Source organism: Protomyctophum bolini (genome assembly GCF_963924005.1).
Source record: "Protomyctophum bolini genome assembly, chromosome: 8".
In the NCBI taxonomy this organism is placed as follows: domain Eukaryota; kingdom Metazoa; phylum Chordata; class Actinopteri; order Myctophiformes; family Myctophidae; genus Protomyctophum; species Protomyctophum bolini.
The window spans coordinates 41,939,755-41,949,939 of record NC_137869.1 but is presented as its reverse complement, the minus strand read 5'-3'; the positions used below and the strand labels follow the sequence as shown (position 1 = coordinate 41,949,939).

General features: G+C 41.8%; 2 protein-coding genes across 2 annotated transcripts; one reads left to right on the top strand and one right to left on the bottom strand.

Annotated features, from left to right (window-relative positions):
* Positions 1–2,704: 2,704 nt before the first annotated feature.
* On the bottom strand, positions 2,705–6,518 carry LOC308320052 (dynein light chain Tctex-type protein 2B-like). The gene is made up of 5 exons (XM_080770356.1): positions 6,348–6,518; positions 5,951–6,084; positions 5,249–5,318; positions 3,922–3,985; positions 2,705–3,306 (listed from the first exon to the last, which is right to left on the bottom strand). Exons 1-5 carry the CDS (start codon positions 6,404–6,406, stop codon positions 3,259–3,261), a joined length of 375 nt encoding a protein of 124 aa, XP_080626482.1. The 5' UTR covers positions 6,407–6,518; the 3' UTR covers positions 2,705–3,258.
* A 1,694-nt stretch (positions 6,519–8,212) lies between these two features.
* LOC308320051 (receptor-transporting protein 2-like) lies at positions 8,213–9,813 on the top strand. Its single transcript, XM_080770355.1, has 2 exons — positions 8,213–8,466; positions 9,336–9,813. The coding sequence occupies exons 1-2, from the start codon at positions 8,321–8,323 to the stop codon at positions 9,679–9,681; spliced, it is 492 nt and encodes a 163-aa protein (XP_080626481.1). The 5' UTR covers positions 8,213–8,320; the 3' UTR covers positions 9,682–9,813.
* Positions 9,814–10,185: the final 372 nt, after the last annotated feature.

Genomic DNA, 10,185 nt, shown 5'->3' with positions numbered 1-10,185 from the left:
TGTAACTAATTCAACAGCAGTAACTACCGGTAATTCAGTAATTCTAACAGTAATTCTTCATATCCATATGAGTGAAACAGCCGGGATGATTTGCTTATTCTTTCAAACACAGTTCTTATATGAGGCGATCTCCCTATGGGGATTACAATGCAAATAAAAAGTACATGAACCCCTGGTCCTCCACCGATATTGACGTCAGACTTCGGTGCTCTATATGGAGATTTCTGTATCTGTCTCTCTGTGTCCCTTTATTCCTATATGGAGTTCTGTGTCGGGCATGCCCAAATATGGAGTATTGTGAAGTCAGACCACGAGAACAGGCCAGCTCCATATATCATGAAGCCTGGTCAGGGGCCCCTGTCCAGGCCTGGTGGAGACAACAAATATGAATGGTGATTTAGGAAAATTGGCTTCATTTTACCCACAGCCACCATTTTAGTAAAAGTAAATGACTAGAATAATACTTCAGACTTATACTTATTCACATAATATGGTTCTATCCACCAACATGTATGATATTAAATGTTAGACCTGGGTACATTGTTATAACAGTAATTTTACCTCCAAAAAACAGTTTTTGTGTGTAAAATAATGTTTTCTACTTTCGCTGTGTGTTTCTCAACTTCACATGAAGAGCTTCATGCCAAACAGCTTGCCCACTACTATGGTGTAGTAGGCCTAAGCTGTAAGCACCAAGCTTTTTTCACAAACTTTTTTCACAACACACATTTTCACATAATTAATTAAAATAAAATAAAATCTGAATTATTTTTGCAGAAAGCTTATTCCAGTGTGCAGACCTTATTTTCGTTCCCAACTTCACAGGTGTATTTTGGATGCTTAGATTTAAGACACAGAAACACAGTTTCTAGTTTTCTAGATATAGAGGGTATGGTTCAACTTACCCTCTGCGGCTTGGTACAGGGCTCTACAACTTGAACATTCATTGTATCAACACATTTATCCACACCGAACAGGTGCAGGTCCGGACGTCATGGCACGTTGCATTTTATAAGGAGCCCAATTTCCGTTTTAAATCCTTGTATTGCGCTGCGCTTTTTCTGCAAACTGTTAATAAAGTATTCAATGACTGTTTTCATCATATTGTTTTATTCTTACCGCCACTAGATGGCGCCGGTGACGAGCGCAGTATCACCAATGAATGACGTAACGGCTCTCAAAGTTAAAAGCCCTAGGAGAGTCTCTGATTCTCGCCGGGCGCAGTGGCGTGCGCCTGTAATCCAAGCTACCGGGAGGCTGAGGCTGGCGGATCGTTTGAGCTCAGGAGTTCTGAGCTGCAGTGGACTATGTCGATCAGGTGTCCGCACTAAGTTCGGTATCGATATGGAGCTCCCGGGGGAGCCCGGGACCACCAGGTTGTCTAAGGAGGGGTGAACCGGCCCAGGCCGGAAACGGAGCAGGTCAAAGCCCCCGTGCCGCTCAGTAGTGGGTTCGCGCCCGTGAATAGACACTGCAGTGCAGCCTGAGCAATACAGCGAAACCTAGTCTTTTTATGCCGGTGGTTCTAAACCTTTTATTATTACAGTGCGAACTTGTCAACAGCTGGATTTTTTGGTTTGTGTTCGGATACGTATTTCAAATGTACATACCGGTATGTTCAAATGTTCCACACGGCCTGAGTGAGTCTCCTATTTAGGGTAAAAACAAGACGTAATTTCCCTAGATGGCCAGTGGGTGTCGCTATGTAACAACATATCAAGGTACTCTTTTCACAGTCAATCCTTCTCTTCCACTACTGTACAGTGTACAGTCACGTTATGTAGGCCAGTGGTTCCCAAACCTTTTCATGTCAAAGACCCAAAATTGAATTTGATACTCATTAGCCCACGGACCCCCATTAGAAAAGGTATAGGCCTACCAGACACCCCCATAAGAGAAGATTTCTCTTACTGCCTCAAGGACCCCTGGGGGTCCCCAAGACCCCACTTTGGGAACGTAGGCGACCTCACGCTGATACTCTTCTTGTACTTAAGTCTATATTATAATCAGTAGGCCTACCACTGCTATACTCATGCACCTTTCATGTCTAAACCTCATGTAGCCTACATAGCCTATACTGTAGCAGTATAGTGGCTCAGAGCCAGCCGAGTCTGAATTCTTCTTTGAGGAGCGCTAGCCCCAGGTTTAATGTTTGTTTTTAGTTAAACAAACATTAAAAACGCTATTGACAATGATGGAAAATTCACGTCATATTGTCCTTAACAAACATTAAATGCCATTAACAATACAGAGAATGTAGACCTAATGTTTGTTTTGTCCGTGTTTGTTTTACATCACCATTATTACCATCACCTAATCGTAGCAATATGAGTTAGACATTTATATATACCGAAAGCACGCCTCGCTGCACACAGGTGTGCTGGTTCCCAGACACAGGTGAGCTGGTTCCCAGATTGGGTGTATGTCACAGTGTCATTTGAAAATAGGCTGTAGTTAAAATAATTGTAATTTTTTGTTGATGACATGCATTATGTTGAGCTCCATGTTTCAATAACAATACCTTAATGTACAACACTAACCCACAGGGAAACCTTAACGGGAACCTACTACCTAGTATGTATACATTGGAGATAAACATGTTCTCTGGTGGTGTACACATGTGCAACAATACAGTGGTAGATACAAGCATGAACACAATGCAGGACTAATGGATACATTACAAGCATGACAGGAACATTCTAGATACTGTAAATACAAATTGTTTAATCAAAATGTAAATCTTCATTACAGTCGCATATTATGTGCACAAACGCTCATTGTCACAAATTCCCATGTATTAAATAATTAATTGCAATTTTTATAGCGCCTTTCAATGGTTCACTTTGGTTAATTTATTCATACATTGGGAGGTGAAGCGGCGAACAGTCGACGCCAGCGTCCTCACTTCCCACATTCACACAACAATGGTGGAAAGCTCACACGACCAACTCATTGGAGGGAATGTAGGGTTCAGTGTCTTGCCCAAGGACACTTCGACATGTGGACAGGAGGAGCCAGGATTCAAACCGCCAACCCAGGGATCATTGGACGACCTGCTCTACCTCCTGAGCCACAGCCACCCAAGGCATAAAAAAAAAAAGAATGCACCTCAGCGTCATTACAAAATGTTTAGGATCAAATGGAAACTAAACAGACCACGATTAATAATGGAAGTCGCTGGCCTTTGAGCAGCATCATTAAGCATCCTGTAATCGTCACCAGAAAGACAACTCTGTCATCTCACTGTCCTTTTGTTCCTCAGTAATAGTAGCATCCGAAAGCAGCCGCCATGCAGAACAAACTGTCCTGTGGAGGCAAAGCAAAATCGGTCAACGAGTCATTCAAAATGATTTCATCCAGTTGAACAGACAACTTGAAAGGCGCCTCTGGCATTATCACAGACTCTAGCATTGTTGATTGATTGATTGATTGATTGAAAAAAAAAGGTCTGCTAAGAGGATTTTAACACAAGGAAGCCTATGGCTGTGTTTCCATAGCGGTCCTTATGTAGGCTACTCAATTCATCGAACAGTTAATGACAGCCATGGACTGTTTCAGAGATGCTATAATATAGAATCTCTGAAACAGTCCTTGACGATCTTGACGATGCAGAACTGTTTTCCATATTATGGAAAACAGTTCTGCATCGTCAAGGCTCCCAAACAGATACTTCAGAGTCAACCAGACAAACAGCTTTATGAACAATTTACCACTATAGACTTGTTGCCACACAGGCACCTGAGACTGTATACCAAGTTTGCTCACACAAATCTACAATATGCACACATAAATGTACGTCGTACACACAGACACATTCTTTTGTTATTGTTCCTACAATGTTGAGGACCTGAAACTAAAGGATTGTACTCGTGTGTGTACTCGTATACGAGGGGTAACTAAATAGAAATCTTGAATCCTTACGTTCATGAAAATGTCTTCTGCATAGCTGTCGGTATCGGCATCCCAGAAACATCTTGAGGACATCCTGGTGGAATAAAAGGAAGCATATATTTTGATTCCGACATCGTGTCAAATTACATAAAAAATGTGCGACCAGACACATTAGACAGGTGACAAAGGAAAAAGGAAAAAGAAGAGAAAAGCATAAGGAATGTAGAATGATTCCATAATATAGGTGTCCTGTATGACACAATTAAACTACATGTGGGTCCACCAAGAGAACAGTGTAGGCCTGAATGCTTCATTGACCCCTGCTCAAGTGTGGTTCTGTTAAGCTGTGGGGGACATTCTCCTGGCGTGAGTTGGGGCATATCAAATCAACACCAAGTTAGTCTGTGTGATCACCTTTATGGTCAGAGTACAGCCAAACACTTAGTCCAAAAGGATATCACCGAAACAAGTCGGTGCGTCCTTTCCAGGTACTATTGATGACATATGCTCCCATCCGCAAGGCATACAATGTCACTGAATGCTTTGAGTATGAAAATGACAGGAAACATGCCATGGCCTTTTCCGTCACCAAATCTCAACACAACTGAACACCTCTATGTGAGATTATGGACCAGCGTGTTTATACAGCACTCTCCTCCACCATCATCATCATCATCATCATCAAAACATTGCATGGGGCATGGAACGTGTTTTGTTAGAATAGTGTTCCAACCCGCCAGTAAGATCCAGACACTTGTACAAACCTATTAATGCCAAGCGAAAAATCAAGGTACTTTAATCATGTCTACACATTTGCCGTCTACACAAAATGCTGTGAATGTACAAATGAAGTGGCATTTACAAAAGAAGTCAAGCTCCGGACAAAGTCCTACCTTTTTTTAGACGCTGCTGGCTGCTGACAGACCTCTTCGCCAGGGACCCCCAGAAGAGGAGATTTTTTTTTTTAAACAGCTTACAGTGCGACACGAAGTGACGCACGGTGAGCTTGTATATCGTCCATTTTTGAATAGCCATTAACGTATAAATGTATGAAGTAGTGGTTCAAATGATTGTGATTAACACACTTTGCTGGGGACCCGCTGGAACCCCTCCCAGGATCCCGGGGTCCCTGCACCCCACTTTGAGAACCAATGAACTATCCAGTCTTTTCCAATCATTTATATGTAGTAATAGTACACTTATTTTCTCACGAGCATACATCCTCATTGTGACTTGTCGGTCACTCCCGATTCCCGACAAGACACGACAATATTTACAGGAATACATTACAGCATAATTCACATGCATGGCTCTGACAGTTTAATGACACTCGTCTGATAGCAGTCACTTCACTTACTTGACTCCCTGACCTCGTTGCTCTCCAATGGCCACTTGTACCACAAGCTTGTATCTGTCAAGGCCCACACCTGTGATGAGAAGAGAACAGGTGACACTGTGATGGTGGCCGTTTGAAAAAAACTAAAGAGGTACAGTTATGCAGCAATGCTAAAAGGATAACACAAAAGACGTAACAACACAATAAACAAATCATCAATAATAGAAGCAATAAAAGTATATTTACAGAATAAATAGTGGGAGAGGGGGTTAATTTCTGGTGGCAAGCTAGAAGTAGAAGACTTGTCTTTAGGTCTAAACGTTGAATAGAAAGTAGAAGCGCTGCCGTGGTCCGTGCTGGTGGTATACAAACCGTTTCATTCTTTGCGCCGACGAAAATTAAAGCCTGGGTATCGAGGCTATATACAAACTGTGAACAGGTGCCCGTTGGCGAGGGTTCGATAATGAAAATACAAAAAGAGGTCCACTCCAAGGCATTCTGCTATACAGTCAAGTAAAAAAGCCTTTATTGAAGTGGCATCTCGGCAAAGAGCATTAAAAAGACAGACCTACGCGTTTTGGCTGTAAAAGCCTTCGTCAGGGTCCCATACTTGTCTAGGTCTAGTTGCAAATTGCAGACAAGTGCAGTGCTTTTTTATGGCAGTTTTGAAGGAAGGTAGGGAAGAGAGTGAGAGAGAGGAAAATAATGTGTGGTATATCTCACTCTTCAGTTTGTTCTTGATGCTGTCTGCCAGGGTTCGGGACAGCCCTGGAACCTCTTCTGGGTCATACTGCAGCCCAGTGAGCTGCTCACGCAGGATGTCACCAATACACTCCTTCACAATGGCAGGTTTAAACCTGACACACACGCACGCACACACACACACACACACACACACACACACACACACACACACACACACACACACACACTTTAAAATCCTAACGTTGTGACATATCCTATTCCTATCTGTCAAACTATCCTTGACACAGATATGTTCAGGCCTGGGATGCATTAACGACAGACAGTATTTTAACTGTGTGAATGGAACAATAGCTTCATCATTAGCATAATAGCATTACAAGCAGGCTATGAGTACTTTGAAATTTGAACAGCTTACTTGTTGTGGTAATTAGGTCGTATAAGGTACGTGTTTCCCCCGGTATCTCCGCCCTCCATAGCTTGCTAAAGAAACATTCGGAATCAGCACAAATTCATGAAGTAATAATAACAAGAATGTAGCTATTAGCTAACGTTAGCTCATCGTCTCTGACTGCAGATGCAGACTTGTATTATTTGCTACCATGGCGACGCTGTGTCGTCATTTCTGTTTTTCAAAATAAGATAGATGTCTCTGTGACGTTTTTTGTTTTGTTTTTAAATATAAATAATAAACCTTTTTAGGGCCGATATATTTTCTTTTAAGTTACAAATACAAACGCTGCTCAACATTCACATACTTCATTAATTGTAAAGAAGGTTGCATAAATCATTCATGTCCTCTAGTGATCTGTAAATAAGACTATGACATGAGCTTTCTTTAAAGTAGATATAACTACGTAATAGTAGGCTATATCAAAATTGTAATGACTTTTTAAACTAACTTATTATTATTATTTTAATTCAGACAGCCAGCAATGGATTTAAACACTGAGAAATGTCAATGCATGCAACCATGGAAATTATTATTTTAATTGTGGCGAAGACTTCTGGGTATATAGCGGCAGCCTATGTAGTTAGTGCCCACCCTATAGTTTCCAAGGCCGCTGCAGGTGCCCATACTCTGTTTTGGTGCCCACATGTCCCCAGTAGCCTACCCACTCTTCCTTATATGCACTAGGTGCCCAATTTCCCCTCGTGCCCAAAATGTTTTGGTGCCCACGCCCACCCTTCCTGTTACCCATGAACCTAGAATTAAAAATATAAGACTTGTTATGATATAAGGTTGTTATTATAGATGCTGTTGCCAACAAGTTTGTAGGTTTCTTTTCCCCTGCAATCAAATAGGCTACTCAAGAGCAACTTTTTGTTTGTTTGTTTGTTTGTTTGTTTGTTTTTTCACCAAGAAGGGCATTAAAAGTGAAAATGTAAATTGCTCACACAATCACATAAATAATTCATATCTTTATTCATTATAATAGCCTTATAAATATTGATTCAACCCATGAAAAAATGTCTAATCTACTGACGTTATCAGCAATATAATTTATGATGCATAGACAGCAGAAGAAAATAAACTGCTAGCATGAACTGATACAGAAACATTACATAATGGAAATCTATTAGTTTCATTTCTCCCAAAACACAACCACTCACGCCCTGTCCAGTGTTGCCAGGTCTGCTTATTATAAGCAACTTTGGGCTTGTTTTTCTGTTTTTTGATTGATTGATTGATTGATTGATTGATTGATTGATTTATTGATTTATTGATTGATTGATCGATTGATCGATTGATCATTTTATTAGACAATAAAATGCAAACAGTACAGGGGGGTACAGTCACACAAATGGTCCAAAAGGATAGCACAGAAGAAAGACCTTGCAGTCTTGTTTCCATTTGGGTCCCATACATTCATTCAAAACACAACAATGACTTCAGCAATGATATATCTCAAACATAATTAAACCTGGGTATTGGTGTTGGAATAGAAATAAATTGGGAAAACAAAGGGGGGGGGGGGGATAAAGAGGTGGGGCAATCACATTCTCTCCCTTTGACCTGATGACAGTGACAGTGACCTTAAAGTACGTTGCTTGTAAATCTTTGTGGTTGTGGCTTTTTGAGCGATGCACATCGCACCAATGAAGGGCTGTCTGTAATTGTAGCACAACTGGTCTGTTTGTAGCATGACCCACTGACCCCTGCAGATGATGGAGTCACATTTTTATGGGCTTTTTTGGGCTTGTTTTCATAGACTTGGTTGCTTATTTCTCTCACAAAATCGAGGCAACAGTGCACTGCCTGAGGAGGTCCTGATGTGCTTATAATAAGATGCAGTAACTGCAGACAGCACACACACTCACTCACTCACACACACCTGGAGAAGTTACACAATAGCCGACTTTACTTTCTATTTCTCTGTCAATCTAATCATGTCAGGGGATTGGATGCGCATTTTCCAGGCAAAGGCTGCAAAGCTCAAACGAGGTGACTCTTGGCGTTTGGAGTTTGACGACAGTATTGTGCCGAACAAACCACGGTATTGCTGGAAACAATGTCAAAAGGGTGCATTGGCAAGGTCAGTGGCCTATATGTACGATTGTACGTTCTTATGTGAAGTTTTATGTATATAACCATGAACTTAAGTAAATTTACTTAAGTAAATGTACTTAAAGTAGCCTACTGTACTTATAGAATTTCTACTTAAGTACTGTACTTAAGTACAACATTTCAACTTAAGAACAGATTTACTTAAGTAAATGTCCACCTCTGTATATAACCTCAAAGAATATTAGAAAACTGCGTGTGTGTGTGTGTGTGTGTGTGTGTGTGTGTGTGTGTGTGTGTGTGTGTGTGTGTGTGTTGTGTGAGTTGACAACATGCAATGTTAAATAGGATCCTTTTTGTGTTTGATCCTTTTGGCCAATATGTACAGCATGGTCATATACCGTATGCATTTTTGTCAATAAAGATAAGAGTTCCCAAATGTTTCAGGATGCGACTCCCCAAAATGAGCATATTTGAACTCAGGACCCCCACCCTGACAAAAACATGGCAAACACAATTTGGCCAATTTGGTATTAAATAGTAATTACACTGTAACTTTTTAAACGTGCAGATATCTTGTATGCTCTAGCTTACTGTATTTTGTATTAGGAGCCCCCCCCCCCCCCCAAAACATGAATCAATAAAACAACAACATGGCCCAGGCGGTGGCGTAACCGTCTGGGCACCCGACTGGTAATCCAGTCGCAGTGTGCCGCGGGTTCGACTCCCGAGCCCGACACGGCCTTTACTGCATGTCTTCCCCCCCATCTCTCTCCTGTTTCCTGTCAGCCTATACTGTCTGTCCCTTCAAAAAACCAATAAAAGGCGTAAATAAAACAACAACATTAACAACAACAACAACAAATGCATTGACCCACCACGCCCTCTCTCTTAAAAAAGGTTCCGCTGCTCCGAGTGCAGGAGGAGTTGGCCGTCTGGCCGGGCCATGGTGGTGTTCCACATTCACCTGACGGGCCGCCAGGGAACCGTCAAGGTGAGGCCTCTACGCCAGAACTGCAAGCAGTGCAGCGACGCCCCAATGGAGGAGGCGTGCTTCTCCCCCGCCGCCATCAACGTCCTCCTGGATCACCTGATGGAGAAGATCGGGGTCGACTACTACGACGACGCGCCGGCCAAAAAGGAGTACAAGAAGCACTTCAAAAGACCCGACGGCCCCCACGAGGCGTCCCACTGTGAGGCGTGTAAGCAGGGTGTGTGCACGTTTCAAAGAAAGAGAGGATTCTGATGGGCACGTCATATAGTCTAAGCAGCCGTATATAGCTTTAAAACTGGGTCCCAAAGTCATTACACTGTGGGACTCATGTGTGGCCCTTCATTTGCTAAATGCTTAAATTGTGGGCTGAATTAAACTTTAGAACCAGTACTGTATGTTAAACTATATGTTAAAGCTACAGTAGCCTATGCACACTTTCATTTTCTTGCTTCTGCTTGATCAGGTGAGGCGACACATTTAATAATATCGACCTTCAGGTAAAAAAAAGAATATCGTGTCAATACACAGGATCAGGTCAAAGGTCATGTCTCATCTATAGACACAGGATTTAAATGATTCGATATAGAGGAGCAGGGAGACCAAATGCAAACGCCACAATTGAAAAAAGTTATAATAACATGCTCTACCATGCAGATACATGACCATATGTTCATAAAAAAAAAGATATAAGATAGTGCCGCTTTGAGGAGGAGGAGGAGGAGGCCACACACACGATGCATTTGAAAAGGTACAGGA

Bases quoted from the DNA above. Each gene is read 5' to 3' on its own strand.
- LOC308320052 (XM_080770356.1), bottom strand. From the start codon at position 6,406: ATGGAGGGCGGAGATACCGGGGGAAACACGTACCTTATACGACCTAAT. The intron at 5,319-5,950 runs GTGAGATATACC...TTCTCATCACAG, and splicing joins CATCAAGAACAAACTGAAGA to GTGTGGGCCTTGACAGATAC. The intron at 3,307-3,921 runs GTAAGGATTCAA...TTGCCTCCACAG, and splicing joins CAGAAGACATTTTCATGAAC to GACAGTTTGTTCTGCATGGC.
- LOC308320051 (XM_080770355.1), top strand. From the start codon at position 8,321: ATGTCAGGGGATTGGATGCGCATTTTCCAGGCAAAGGCTGCAAAGCTC. The intron at 8,467-9,335 runs GTCAGTGGCCTA...CTCTTAAAAAAG, and splicing joins CAAAAGGGTGCATTGGCAAG to GTTCCGCTGCTCCGAGTGCA.